The sequence below is a fragment of the Pagrus major genome, chromosome 13, assembly GCF_040436345.1.
Source record: "Pagrus major chromosome 13, Pma_NU_1.0".
Lineage (NCBI taxonomy): Eukaryota > Metazoa > Chordata > Actinopteri > Spariformes > Sparidae > Pagrus > Pagrus major.
In genome coordinates, this window is record NC_133227.1 from 458,048 (window position 1) to 473,623 (window position 15,576).

Consider the following 15,576-nt stretch of genomic DNA (forward strand, 5'->3'; position numbering starts at 1 on the left):
TCTCTATTCTGTTGAACGCTGCTCAACATCAATTTAGCCTTACATTACACGTTTAACAGTATGAAAACAGTTGGTACCATGTGAATTGTCTCAGTGTTCTTGTATGAAGGAGACTAAAGTTGGCTAATGCTGTAATTCTGGCAGAGGTATACCAATGCTGCACTGCCTTAAATGGGAAACAGAGACCCAGACCTGTGCTTTACTACAACATGGCCCTGATTAAGACCAGATTGGTCCGCCTGTGGTTGGTTCTGAGCCACGGCCAAGTCCTACTCAGGGACAAGACCGTTAACGCTGTGGTATGAATGCATCTGTGTTAATCTCTCCCCCCTCTCAGTCATTTACATCTGCTTTAGTGGAGATCCAGAAGGGTTTCTATCATTGCTGAATGGCTGAATAGGGTATTGGTAAATTTGTGGTCCTTTTACAGAAGTATGTCACAAAGAAATCAGTGCCCAAGAAGACATGAATTGGTGCAGGACTGAAAACATTTGACGATATGGCTCTCGAAGGATGCATTTTTTCTCCTATATCATTATCTCAAGTTCATGGCTTGTTTCCTCGTGATATTGGAAGAGGTATTTTTGTAAAGATAACAGGGTAATTGTCTCGTTATGAATATTGTTATCTTAAGATAAGAGTTACATCATTTCATTAAAGGAAATGCAGGCAAATGTGTTTTAGTGATTCTGCTGATACTTTTCTCTCTACATGGTAATGTAAGTCGAAACAACACTTCAGTATGAAAAAACAGCATTGGCTTGATTGCAAGGACATTTTGTACAGACATTCATGTTCTCCAGTGGATAAATCCTGCTAACTTTAGTGATCCGATGACTTTTCTGGAGTGCCATATCAGATCAAGTTATCAGTTTGTTCAAAGCTTTGGTTTATGACCAAAAACCTGCCTCAGCTGAATGTTGTGTTTATTGCTAATTAGTAAAAAAGTACATGATAGCATGCTAACATGCTAAATTAAGATTGTGAACAGCTGCTATATCATATCAGCTGACTATACTGGGATGCCGATGTTAGCATTTAGCTTAAAGCACTGCCGTGCCAAGGACGTTTCGTTAAAACGTGGATTCAGCCTCGGCGGCGGAGCCCCGTTCATTCCTATGAAAGCTGCTCAACTTTGAAGCCAAAAAAGCTCGACTTCCCAGGAATGACAATACCTGGATCTTTCGTGTTGTGAGGCCCACAGAGCATGTGCACTAGAGACTTCCACCAACCAAGCCAGCTAACTTCTGATTTAGCGCCTGGCTAACTTGAATGTGGATAAAATGATTTAATCGTGTGGCTCTTCTAGACTTTCCGAATTTTATTGGACCGAATGGTCCAAATTATGACAGGGAAACGTGTCATTTCATAGGGGTAATAATGTAAAAAAAATGTATGCACTGTTTTACAGATGCTTCTTTTACCATGTAAGCTTATGGGAAAAAGTCTTTTTGGGCCACAGCGCATCACATGATGTTGTAATTACCGGGTTCAGCCACTATGAAAACTGGCTTCAAAGCCTGGCGCTCTTCATGGGGGCTTCCTGATGACCAGACACTCATCTACTTTTCTTTTTGAATGTTTTTGCACCGTTATAGAGTCTTGATGTGGATCTGTTGTTAATTGTAGCCTCCTTTCTCTTTTATGATGACATGTTTTCAAAGCCATCCATGTCTCATCTGCTGTCGTGGTTACATCGCTTAAAAAATGTGTGTCATCAGGTGGTGTGAGGGGAACCATCTGCAACTGTGTCAGTATCACAGGCTGCAACATGGAAGGAATCCATCACACCTGTCCTGTTGTGATAATAAATGCTTATATTAGTTTGCCTTTGGGCTTATCTTGTAGCTCTTGCCACCCAACGTCTTCCCTCCATGTTTAGGGAGTGATGTTTATCTGCTACCATCTTGTGGCCAAAATGAAAATTTAATCTTTCTCAGGAGAAAAGCAAATTCGGGAACCAAACCAAAACATAAAGTGCTAACTTAGCTCTAAAACACATTAACCAGTTAGATGAACAGCACCAACAGAATAAAGCAGAGATGAAATGATTAGCTTGGCTCAAAAACAGTAACAAGTCACAATTAACTTGGCTACAACTTTGTTTTGCCCGTTACACCTACATTAATGTTGTTGGTCTTAAAGATTGCTTTACAGTAGACTGATTGATTTTGTACATTTGTATTTTTTTCCCTTTGATTTTATTATTTCTGTATTTTGCAGTTCTGAGCGCTCTTCTTTGTATGAAAGAACAAACGACAATGTGAATGCAAACCATCAACCAAATATGATGCAAACTACAAAACAATAGAGGCAATACTGAATATATTCAGTATCTTACGACAACAAGGGTCTGTTTCAATAAGACTAATTTAATTTGAAGTTGAACAAACACTAAAAAGTACCAAGAAATTTAACTTTGCAGTCAATATCAAAAAGCAATTCTGCTTGCATTCTATATAAAGAAATTAGGTTATGTCGCAAATTAAAAAAACAGTTAATAAAGAAATGTATTTAAAGGGGCACTATGTAGTTTTGGACAAGAAATTCAAACTCAGAATTTTAATATTTACAATATTAATGAAGTAATAATACAAACTCAGAAATACTTATTTTTGCCATAACTGAATAAAGGTCAGTTTGTTTATTCAGACATGGAAATGACGAGAGTTTGTTTGTTTAGTTTGTTTAGGCATTAAAAAATAAATCAGTCAGTGATCTGATTAAAATCTCCCAAAACTAGAGTGCAGGAAGGCTTTCATTCATTCTTAATAAACCATCGACCGCACAAACTGTCCCTCTTTACTTGCCGTAGTACGTCATCAAAACAAGCCGACCTGGAGCAGCATGGAGGAGCCTTCTCGCTGAGGAAGTTTTGACCTTCTGAAGAATCGTCCCTGTCACTTAGCTTAGGTGAGTTTCTTCTCTAAACCCTACCCTCATTTTTTGGTCTGTGTTACTGTCAAATTAATTCGCTGTGGCCTGTATTTTCAGTTTATGATTGAGTGCGGCTGTGAAGTTAAAATAACGTTAGCTGCAGCTAAGCTAACTGTGTAGCCCCATTATTCGCATTGTAGTGTATTTTAAAGCCAAAGTCTTGGTTGTACATTGATGTGAAGTGTGATACAAATCCTTCAGCTGATCACCACGTGTCAATTAATGTTTGATGATGAATGTTAATGTCTTCTGTGCTACAGGGTTGGTCAGAGGTTTCAAGGATGTCGGTGAAGCACGCATTAGTCCATGCGAAATGGATCATCGGCAGAGTCATCGGGACCAAGATGTACAAAACTGCCAAAGTGAGAGTCACGAGGCTCGTGCTGGACCCTTACCTGCTCAAGGTGAAGTTTTTGACATTTAAGCACAGGTGGCATGGGTTACACAAAACCCACCTTCTCCTTTATATCATGTAAACTTACTCTGTCACATGAAAATACATGAATTACAGGAGGTTTTTCTTATTGTACTGGAGCCACTCTGACAGCTGAGTTTTGGTACAGATGACAAAACAACCTTTTCTCAGAGCCTCAGTTTGACAAATAGAGACTTCTCTCTGCATCCGTATGTAACAGTGCTGTCACAACATCAGATTTGCACTGCACGATTAGTGTGGCATAAAGAATTCACGAATCAAGATGTATACAGAAAATATATATTAAAAAAGCTCCGTCAGGTGGATCTTTAACTTTATTGTGTGTTTTGTCTCTTTTTTGGCAAATGATTAATGCTCAGAATAAATGTGTAAGGAGGTGGAGAGATTCTGAAACCGTAACTTTACAGAAGTTGACAAAAAGCATAATTACACTAAATAAATTGTTCTGTTTTATGGTGAGTGGCAACCAGAGTTACCTGCATTTAAGAAGTGAGGTATATTTACACAATGTTATCATATATGTACTACTTTTAATTCATTTCATTCACTATTCATTTTTAGCTATCATGATTATGTCAATGTCAATATCGGTATAACGCGACAGCCCTAGTATATAACGTTATAAGTTTGTTTTTTTACTATTTTGTGTTTCATCATTATAAATTGAATACATTGGGTTATTTGCTTGTGATCTGACTAAGTTGGCTCTTGAGCTGGAGCAACTTGTGGTTTGCACTTGCCGTTGTATGATAATTAATAATCACTCACATCAATCACTTCCCTAAATCATGATAAATAATCTTGCTGCAATATTGCAGTTAGTCAAGAACATATTTGACAATTCACGACCTGTTGCCACATTGATTAATTTATCGATCTCTGCACAGTGACTAAGTCTAATGTTGTGTTCTCGCCCCCACAGTACTACAACAAGAGGAAGACGTACTTTGCCCATGATGCCCTGCGACAATGCACAGAGGGAGATATCGTCCTCCTCAAGGCTCTGCCTGAGGCCAGGTCCAAACATGTGAAACATGAACTAGCTGAGATAGTGTATAAGGTCGGTCGGGTGGTCGACCCACTGACAGGAAAGAAAGTTGCAGGAACGGAGTTTGTGGAGCCTCTGACTGACCTTCCACTCAGCCTGGGCGAGGATACCACGTTAACAGAAAAACTGCAGGAGCTCAACATCTCTGCTGCATCCAGCGGAGCCGACGCTCCACCAGCACAAGCTCCTACTTCATGATCGAAAACTGCATCGTTTTGTGAAGTAATGCTAGCTCGAATGTGACTCTGCAATTATGTGTCTGTTTCTGGTGTTTTTGTAAATATAAATGTATGAAATAATCAGCCTAAATACATTTTCTTTGCCTGCTGCTCGGGTAGATTTGAATTCAAGACACATTTCTGAGGATTTTACAATAAAATGATGACGGCATGGTGGCGTTCACAAGCATGTATGCATGGTGTTTACTGTAAAACCAAGAAAATGTTTGAAAGTTATTTTTAAGTCTTTCTGCTTATAGTCTATATAGAGTGCATATGCAAAAGCAGTGTAATCAGTAGCAGTCATTGGTGCATTCTCCTCTGGGTGTTGATAATATGAATATGTTTACTGATCTTTGTCATAAATTTGGTGGTCAGATAATCTAATAATAATTGAAATGTGCACAAACAGGTCAGTGAAAGAAACAGATGTCCTATTTAAAGGACCATGTGAGTTCAATTTAAAACAAAATAAGTTGTATCAAGAGTGGAAGGATACTAGAAGACAACAAGAGCGCTTAGTCTTTTTTTAATTCAAATCAGGTGCAGCCCACGAGAAATTCACCTGAACAGCACCAAGAGTCTAGTCAGCAGTGTGAAAATCAAAGTTATGGCCACGATCAGCTGCTGTAATTTCAAGCCCTCCTGTGTTCACTACCGCCACGTCTCCCTAGGTGTTGAATCAGCCGCACACACGGTGATCTGATCCTGGTGCCTGAAGTTAACACGGGGTCACGTTATCGTAAGTGAGTTCACGTCAGCCCCGGCAGCAGCAGCCCGGACTGCGGCTGCAGCCGTGCGAACTGACAGCTGCGTTCAGGGGAAAGATGGCGACCAGAGTCCTTCAAAGAGTGGGCAAAGGCCTTAAACAGACGGGAAATGGGCTTCAGGCGAACGGACTGGTCATGGTTGTCATAAGGTGAAAGTTTTACCCTTTTTGAATTTGCCACCTTGAATGTAGCAGTGTAACTTAATATGTGTTTATGCTCTGTAGCGTTGTCACCAATGACAAAGTCCGGTGCGCTCGGTGGCTAAGCTAATGCTAACGTAGGGAGACGTCGGCTAACTTACGTTTGCATCTCCGTGCTACGTAGATAGCATTAGCCCCCGCAGCTCTAAACTCGCTAACTCTCCTGTAATGCTAATTATCATCCACCCGAATTACAAAGTTGTGAAGCAACTTTCGTTAGCACGTACCCTTGCGTACTTTATAAGTTTGCGTGTGGAGTTGTAGTCGCCCTGTGCTTAAATAATACAAAATCACAACAGAGTTTCTGTCAATCCGAAACTTCAAGGTCAAAATGCAATGAATCGCTGCTCAGCGGTACTTGTTTTGATTAGTGGATGACACGGTTTTGTTGCTGCGACAGATCTGTAGCCTTAAACAAGCTGGCTTAAACATGTTTATGACTGAAATGCTGCGATGTATACTAAGTTTTGCTAAAATCTGACAGCCTTGAATGCACTTTGTAAAGTAATAGTTGTGTTTATATGAGCTGGCAAACTGTCAGAGGGCAGATTCCTGATAAACAACAGTAAACAATGCACGGAGTACTTTTAAATTAAGTTTAAAATGAAATGCTTTCTATGTGGCAAGGCAGCTTAGGAGTCCATGTAGACTAATCCTCTGGTTATGTGCAGTATGTACAGCTTATAGCCCTCTCTGCTGCTGGCCCCTGAGCTGGAGTGTCTCAGTTCTTAGTTTGCTGCAGCTTTCATCAACCAGTATACAATCCCACCTTGTGCATTTACACTGACATTAATTGCAAAGCAAGGCACAAGTAAACTCTTTGTGCTTTGATTTAAAGGCCTACCAGTGTATGGAAGTTTAACCTGACTCAACCATTAAAATTTAAAATACTAAATGTAATGTTTTAATCATAAACATATAGCAATAAACTTTTTGTTTTTTTATTAGGATCCTTAAAATCAGCTTTTAAGGAATCGTGACCATCATATTCACGGGGAAGGACATTTTTCAGATAAGAATTAAACTAGTCTGTGCCCTATAATGGACAAACTGGTGGGAAATGTACTGAAAAATTGCTCAATTACAAGTAAAACCACTAGTTTTAAATAATATTTAAGTAAAAGCACAAAGTATTCTTCCCTAGTGCTACTCAGAGTACTAGTTACGTTTTAACTGTTGATGCTTAATGCATCAGTAGCAGGCGCACAATCAAAGGGGTTTCTGTTTCTCCAAATCTTCATCTAAATTCCTCCCATCTCTGCTCTGTTCTGCTCAGTGGTCACGGTCGCCTCTCCAAACTTGGGCCTGCTGCAGAGTGTGTGTTTTTGTTCCTATGTCAGGGTTTTCATTGGCCCGCTTGTGATCAGATAGCCTTATTGGCTACAAAAATGCAGATGAAAGGTTTAAGTATTAATTTAAATTGTGCTCATTATGATTTTAAAAGTGGCTAAGAAGATTAAATAGTCTAACCCTAACCTTTTGGAAATAGGCCTCAGTTGTGACAGATCTCGGGTCATCAGGCCTTCATCAAAACAGGCACAGTGAGAAAATCGTGTCATGATTACCTGGACTGGACTGTAGTCACTGATTAGGACAGAAGTGTACTGAGGAACTGCATAATGCACTTGCACTTCAGGCGGCATAATTGTAGGCTGGTTGCTCTGCCTTTCTTTTGTTGTTAGTCTCTTATTTCCTCGTTGTGTAGGAGAAGAAGAGTCGGTTGTATCCAACTTTTGTGTTTTGTTTTGTCACAGGAGCCGCTCAGGTTTCCGTGAAGACAGCTGGTTCAAGTCTCTTTTTGTTAGAAAGGTCGACCCCCGAAAAGATGCCCACTCTCATCTGCTCGCCAAGAAGGAAGACAACAATCTGTACAAAATACAGTGTATGTGTTTGGGAATTGTTGATTATCTTGACTGTGTGTTTTTTTCATTGTTTTCAGATTGGATTTAAATGTTTTCTTCTAGAATAGTCTTATGAAATCTGCTAGATGACATATTATTTAGTTCATGTTTTTTGTCTCCTTGCAGTTCACAATGTGAAGCCTGAGTGCCTTGATGCTTACAATGAACTTTGGTAAGAAGTCCGTGTTCTGTGGTGCTGTTTTTATAAACACTGCAGATATTTCTCTCTTTTAAACATTTGTGTGTGGTCTTTATATATCCTTTAGTGAGGACACCTTGCCTTCCATCCACGCTGACCCCGAATACCCTTGTGAGCTTGTGGGCACCTGGAACACGTGGTACGGAGAGCAGGATCAAGCTGGTAAGAGCACGGTCCATGTCTGAAGGTTACCATACACTTGAACAGGTGTAGTAATAAAACATGAACTTCTTTTTAAGACAGAAAACATGAATTAAAAACCCAAATAATATAGTCATGTTTAAAGGATCCATCAATTAATCAATTAACAGATAATGAATTGACAACATAATCACACAGAAGTCAATTAACGAGCAAAAATGAACACTTCCAGCTTCTCAAACGTGAGGATTTTTTACTTCTCTCTATTCTGTCACCTTGTAAACTGAATGTTTATGGGCTTTGAAGTGAAGAGTTTAGAGATGGATATCTAGATTACATTTTTCGACGCTAAAACTTTAATTGGTTCGGTTGAAAAAATTAGGATACTTCCCAAAACTAATTGGGACTTATTGAAGTGGGCTACATAAGACAATCGCATGAGTCAAGGCAAATATAATATGTGTATTTTTTTGTTCATACTTCGTTCAACTGCATCTAAACACTTGCAGAAATCAGTCAGAAATAATTCAGCTTGAAAATGTATCTCATTATCTCATAGATCTGTGAAGGAAACTGCTCCTTCAGGTTTGCTGCTGCTGGTGAGGAACAGAATGATGTTTTGTGGATTTTTCTAACTGTGCTCATTTCTTCTCCATGTTTGACTCTGTAAAGGTTATAAAGACTTAAAGATAAAAAAAATCTCCTAATAATATCGCAGTTTCTCTCCTCCCCAGTGACACAAACCGGCCATTTGGCAGCTTTTATATTTTAGTTAATTATAGCCGTGACTGTATTGCAATTTTCCGGGCTGCTGTCCATTTTGTCCGTGTGGTGACATTTATCATTCCTCAGTTGTAATCTGTGTCTAATGTTACAGAGCAGCAATATTAGAAGCCTTAATAAAGATAATCTAAATTTGCCTCACTTAACACATTCACAACGTGTGCACCAGAGCTGCAACGGTTAAGTGATTAGTTATCAACTGTTACATTAATCTTCAGCTATTTTGATAATTAATCACAAGTAATTTATCAAGAGATAAAGTTAAAATTATCTTATTCCTGATTTTTAACTGTGAATTTGTTCTGACTTCTTTACCTCTCTATCACAGTAAACTTAATATCTTTGGGTTGTGGACAAAGACATCATCAAGACATCAAGACATTATGCCTTTTGGAAACACTGACAACATTTTCACTATTATCTAGCCCTTTTTATAGATCAAACAACTAACCAATTAATCAAAATAATAATAATCAACAGATGAATTGACGGTGAAAATAGTCATTATTTGCAGCCCTAGAAAACAATATACAGTACCGTCCTCTGAGAGATTTGTTTCAAACAGTCTCTGAGAGATTGTGGTTGCTTTTTGATGTTTAGTCCTGTAAAATTAGAAGTTTTCATAATTGATTGCTTCACTCAGTTGTTAATTGTTCATCTTGAACACTGGATTTAGTCTATTATTACCCTGCATTGTGGTGGTGTTTATGATACTGATCAGATTTAGCTGATACGGTCTTGTGTAGTAGCATCAACATTATCTCATTCTCATTTCACTAGATTAATGAGTATCATAGCATTTGTTCTGCTGCAGCATTTTCCAGTCAGAATCTCACATTTCAGGTGTGTTTTGTAGTGGTGAGGTGATTTTGGAAATGAGTGATACACCAGATGTCATCATGCCAGCTCAGACCACAGGTGGTCTAGAGAGATAAATAATTAAACTACAGTTGCTACTGTAAAAGACAGACACACAGAGACATATTCGAGAGCTGCATTATGTTTGGCTCTTCTGCTCCTTCTATTCTAGTTCACCTGTGGAGATATCGGGGAGGATACCCGGCTCTCACCGAAGTCATGAACAAACTCAGGCAGAATAAGGTAACGGGTGCTCAGACTAGTTCAGCTAACTGGCAGTTTGTGACCTGTAGGCAGCCGTTTTTTGGCAGCGCACCCCGAAAATTAGACCCACAGACCATTTTTTCACCCATCTATTTGTGATTTTCCAGCTGTTTGGTGTGATTGTAATTTTGGTGCAATGATATTGACAGAAATGCAATTTTAGATCATAAATAAGGTAAGTGTAAGTGTAAGTGTTTGTACGAGAACTGCATGCTAATTCCCAAAACAGAGATTTATAGTTGCTAACTATGGTTGCTCTTTATCTCTGTTTTACATTGCCACATTTCTTAATATACCTCATCATGAGAACTGGTGATTTGTAAGGGTGTAATGATGGATTTAATGATCAACGATCCAATGCCGATGCAGAGTGAAAACAACGATCCATATCATCATTTTTAAGATGTGCCTTTCTTTTGAAATTCCCTCTGGCACCTTGTCCATCCCAGTGCACCTCCTTCTTAAACATTCAAAAAGTGCTTGTTCCAGGCAGATCATGGCAAGCAGTAAAGAACAGGACGATGAGGATATTTAGTCTCCTCTCAGGAACAAATGAACAGTGTGAAAATATTGGGGACTTATTCAAAGAAAAGACAGGTTAACAGACAAATGGAGCGTCTCACTCAGCAAAGGCAACAGCGATTAGCTTCTCTGTTTCGACAACGTTGAAAACTGTTCCTGTTGTTAAACCATATTTTATATGCGTCAATGGAGTCAGTTTAAAGTAAAATTTACTGCACTTAACCGGTGTCAATAATTTATTTACAAGTGTTTTTCTCTTCTGTTTTTATGGCCAAAAAAGCAGAGAAGAAAGTGCTGGCAGCTTCTTCTGTAACTGACTTAAATGGGCAGATGATATCCTCTCATATCGACGGCAGCCCTCTGAATTAAATTGAATCACAATCTACTTTTGACAAACTTTGTGATATCAGCAAATTTTGCATCATTGTCCAAAGAATCAATATGGCATAGTATCATGATGAAACAGGTGATTTACACCCCTCGTGATTTGTTGTATAGAATGTTAATGCACTTAAATGATCACATTTGATGTGTGCAACCAATCTACTTGACTTCACTGTCTTGACCTTTCCTGCTCTCTGGCTGAGTTTGAATATTTTTACAAATGTATTTAGGAGTTGGTGGACTGAGCCAGATGTCCTGAGTAATGTGTTTCTGTTCTTTGTCGTTACTGTAGAAGTTTATGGACTACAGGAACGAGAGGGGGAAGATGCTGCTGTCTCGTAGGAATCAGCTGCTGCTGGAGTTCAGTTTCTGGAACGAACCTGTCCCTCGTCCCGGACCCAACATCTATGAGCTCCGATCATACCAACTCAGGGTACATTTTTCTCTTACATAGTGGACGCATCACCTTCCTCCCATTAGGATTAATATACATTTATCTCTGTTGCTGTTGTGAGCAGTCAGACCATTTCTTCTAAACATCTCTTCACGTTCCTATTTCAGCCAGGGACAATGATCGAGTGGGGGAACTACTGGTAACACATGACTTTTCTTAATATTTCCTTTTTAACCTTTTTACATGTAGTTTTATCAGAAAGTCATAAAAATTGACTCATTTTGAAAATCTGAGAAGCTTATAAGCTTTCTTTTTGTTGTAATTATAGAGCTACTATCAGTATGTACCATTTAAAATTTCCTCACCACTATTTTATTGGTTTTACAGATTGTAGCAGATGAATATGAGTCAACGGTACTTTTGACTACAAAATCTATGCATGACTTCAAAGCATGACATATCACACATAACTTGTAAATCTTGAGCATAATTGCCCTTTTTACCCTGCAACGAATGTTCTGTATTTAAGAATCCGATTAAATTGATAACAACTGGAAAATGTGCCTGTTAATGCTCTAAAATAAAACATGGTGGGTTTGTTAAAACCATCAAAATTGAATGTCTTGATTTGAAAAGAAATTTGGGATATCACATGCTTGTGGTTTAATTGATGCACCCCTTCAATAACATGCTGTTAGTGTTTTTTCATGTAAGACCTAACTCTTTGTTGCTCTGCAGGGCGCGTGCTATTGAGATTCGCCAGCAGAACCAAGAGGCTGTGGGAGGCTTTTTCTCACAGATTGGAAGTCTGTACACGGTTCACCATCTATGGGGTGAGCACTGTTTCCAAGTTTAATGAACTGTACTGCATTGTGATATTTTTAGAGAAAACTACACACAAGCGTTACTACAATATTAAAATATTGTGGATGTTTACAAATGTATCACTGTATTGCAAATAATTACACAAATTTGTCAATGATACGTATGTGTAGGTAACTGATCTATATAAATTAGCACTTTTCTAAGGGTGGAGACTTTAGGTGTCGTATGTAGATTTGAGTCAAAGCTCTATGCAACAATTCAAACTAAGCAATATCTTTTTTTATCTTACCTTTTATCTTATTATCTTTCTTTTAATTTCAGCCTACAAAGACCTTCAGTCCAGAGAAAACACCAGAAACGCAGCCTGGCAGCGTGATGGCTGGGACGAGGTTGTCTACTACACAGGTAAGTCTCAGTCGCTGACTTCTGTCGACTCTTTACCTTTCTGAAAGCACTGGACAATATTATCAACTTTGAGTAGGATCTTATAGTGATAAAGATATCATCTTGAAGAGGCTCTTTGCAACTTCTGTGCTGTGCTGGAAGCCAGTGGTTAGTTTATGCCACTTGACTCCATTTCTAAACTAACGTTAGCTACTTTAAGCAGAGCAGAGAGGCACATGAGAACGTGCATGAAGTCACTCCCTTTGGACTGTCACGGAAAATTCGACCCGAGTCCCTCCCAAAGAAATCCACAGTCCAGCTGCATCAAACAACTTTTAAAAAAATAAATAAAAAGAAAGACTGAGAAGGTCTAATTTTTCATGTCATGTGACAATCCGCTTACATCTGGCCAATAAAACAGTGATAAATACATGTATTTTGCTAATTGTAACACAGAGCCCCTTGAATCTGTTGCATTTTACTAGCCACTGTCTCACCAGTTATCTATTTGGCTTTGTTGACACAGTATGTGCATGAAAAATGTCAGACAGGGATGGATCATTGTACGTAGTGATGCATCCAAACATGCACACTGTAAGGTAAAACTGGCGTGTGTGTGGGGTGCACATTTGAACATGAAAAGTGAGTGAGAATTTTTGCGTGTAACCATGAAACAAACTGCTCCACTACAGTTCAGAAGGTGGCGGTAATACAGACGACAATACAACAACGATGGATGATCTTTTCCTACAGGAGAAAGAAATGTGTAAAGTCAGTTTTACAAACCAGAACTCAATCAATAAAAAATGTTTCACATTCTTGGCATTGTCGTAGTCTTCAAGCCTCTCTAAACATAGAATTGAGATGATTCCACTAAAAAATATCCATTAAACACAAATTCATAAAATAGTAACAAAATGAAGAAAGATTGTAAGGGTCAGAACAAATAGGTTGTTGATTTGTCCAGGTTACTGCAGGGTATGTAAACACATCGTCAGATTCTGTCCAGTTTGTGTGTGTGCAGACGCTGCATGATTCAGAGACACTTGTTTTGTCTGTCCCACAGTCCCTCTTATTCAGCACATGGAATCTAGAATAATGATTCCCATGAAGACCTCGCCCCTGAAGTAACCACAAACATCGGGGGAAACTCTCAACAGCCACTACAACTATCACACTGATTTGTAGAGAGTGTAACCAACCATCGGAGTGTGCACTGCCAGGGATCCCTGCGTAACATCATGGTGTTGCTTCAGTTTTGTTTCTTTTTCTGTTTCTTTTCTCTGGTTTTCTTTTTGTTTTGGCCTAGAATGTCTTTTTCAGATGATGATGTTCAAATGATTGTCACCAAACTGTATCTGTTACAGCAGTTACTGTGTTACTGATCCATTAAGGCGCCGTATGTAGACAAAATATGATTTGAAATGCTCCTCCTCTTCACTGTCCGTCATTTAAAGAGTCAGATTTTAAATGGCTTGTCTTATATTTTTATGATGCGATTAAAAACTGCTTTCATTAGTGGTTGAATGTTGAGCTGCCAGAAGGAGATGTGAGTCAAACATTTAGAAGTTCTAGTGCTGGTCACAGGGGCTGAAAATGTCTTGTGGTCATTTCATAAAAAAATGTGTGTTACAGTTAGGGCTGCAAAAAACAATTATTTTCATTATTTTCAAGAGTAATCGATTAATCCTTCGGTCAGTAAAATGTCAAAAAATGTGAAAAATGACAGTCACAATTTCCCAGAGCTCAAAGTGTCGTCTTTGAATGGTTTCTTTTGTCCAACCAACGCTCCAAAACACACAAATACTCTTTATTTACTTGTATAAATAGCAAAGAAAAGTGAATGTTTAGGAAGCTGAAACCAGCGAATGTTCGACCTTTTTGCTTGAAAAGCAAATAATCAATTCTCAAAATATTTACAGATTAATTTTCTTCTATCATTTGGCGAATATTTGCAGCTCTAGTTACAAAAGAAACCTGCCCATGACGTGTTAACCCCGTTGAACTAGCATTGATCCAGTATCTCACAACAAAAACATCCAGAGCTCACAGTGCACTATGACTATGACTTGGAAAAGCTTCTTTAAATGTTACAGGTGATGGTCAGTTTTACAAAGAGAAACATGCTGTTTACAGATCAGTGTTTAATAGACAACGAAGCTGATTATGAGAGATAGCGGCCTGCTGTATGTTCAGTAAACGTTCACCATGTATACACTGACTAAAAATGTGACTTTATGTTTACATGGCTTTGATCCAACCAACTGATTATGGTGTGTACTAGTAATTTGTTTCAGAATCAGTTAGGTGGATGAAAGGATTCATAACAAGGCTGTTATGAGGACGCACAAAAGTTGAAGTTCACGAGAGTGTCAGACGGGTCAGAACAGGAAGCTAGACTTGGACTCATTTCATTTATTTCTTGGGGTAAAGGTGGGGTGCTGAACAAGCCATTCTCTCTGTTTGTGTCTCCTCTGTAATACTGACCACGTCTCTCTATTAGCTCTTACACGGCGACGCTTGTATCTGTGTGGAGGGGGACGAGATGATTCAAATGATTAGAGGTTATTTTTGATTTCAGCCCAGCTAATCGGTATCTACACACTGCTGTCCACTGACTGTTTTCGCTTATCTCCGTATGAACCAATTAATGCCAGCCAGTTGATTGTGTGCTCGAACAGAGATTAATGGATTTTTTTAATGATCAGATTGTAGATAAACATAGAGGGCTTATTGACCAAGGCAGAGATGTGGTCAGTCCTGTGTCTGTAAATGAAGTGGGGTATTCTGAACTATCTTAATGTTGATAAAGATGTGGAGAGAGGTAAATGCAAATTGCAGTGCTTTAATAAGACTAGTTGTACATATTGAATTAAACTTCTGATGAAAATAGAAAAAAAAGTCTTGGTCTCCTTTTTTTTAATCATGTGTTATTGATGCTGGTTCCTCATTTGTCTGTTCAGGGCAGAAGAACAAACTCGTTTCTTTTGCAGGAATAAAGGACACGTGAGTTTACACCCTCGTCCTTGTATCAGAATAACACAGTAAACACACGAAGAAGCACTGGCAGCTTTTCTGACTTAAAATAGTTTATACCACATCCATGCCTGTTCATCTGAAGTGCTGCATTTCCATATTAGTCTTTCTCGAAGGTGACGTAACAACCCCGACCGGCGCGTCGTCTAGGGTGTGACCTATGCTGCATTCAGTGTATGTCGGAGATCCCAAAATTCCTTGAGCAAACGCGCTAATGGCTCTGACAAGGTGGTGATCACTGCAGAAATTGTGCTTTCCATTTGATTATAATTGGCA

General features: G+C 38.8%; 2 protein-coding genes across 2 annotated transcripts; both read left to right on the forward strand.

Annotated features, from left to right (window-relative positions):
- The first annotated feature begins 2,823 nt into the window (after positions 1-2,823).
- On the forward strand, positions 2,824-4,831 carry mrps17 (mitochondrial ribosomal protein S17). The gene is made up of 3 exons (XM_073479548.1): positions 2,824-2,913; positions 3,198-3,341; positions 4,296-4,831. The coding sequence occupies exons 2-3, from the start codon at positions 3,219-3,221 to the stop codon at positions 4,617-4,619; spliced, it is 447 nt and encodes a 148-aa protein (XP_073335649.1). The 5' UTR covers positions 2,824-2,913; positions 3,198-3,218; the 3' UTR covers positions 4,620-4,831.
- A 477-nt stretch (positions 4,832-5,308) lies between these two features.
- LOC141007142 (protein NipSnap homolog 2-like) lies at positions 5,309-15,165 on the forward strand. The gene is made up of 10 exons (XM_073479487.1): positions 5,309-5,558; positions 7,364-7,491; positions 7,637-7,682; positions 7,777-7,871; positions 9,664-9,734; positions 10,954-11,094; positions 11,223-11,254; positions 11,794-11,888; positions 12,202-12,285; positions 13,331-15,165. The coding sequence occupies exons 1-10, from the start codon at positions 5,467-5,469 to the stop codon at positions 13,393-13,395; spliced, it is 849 nt and encodes a 282-aa protein (XP_073335588.1). The 5' UTR covers positions 5,309-5,466; the 3' UTR covers positions 13,396-15,165.
- Positions 15,166-15,576: the final 411 nt, after the last annotated feature.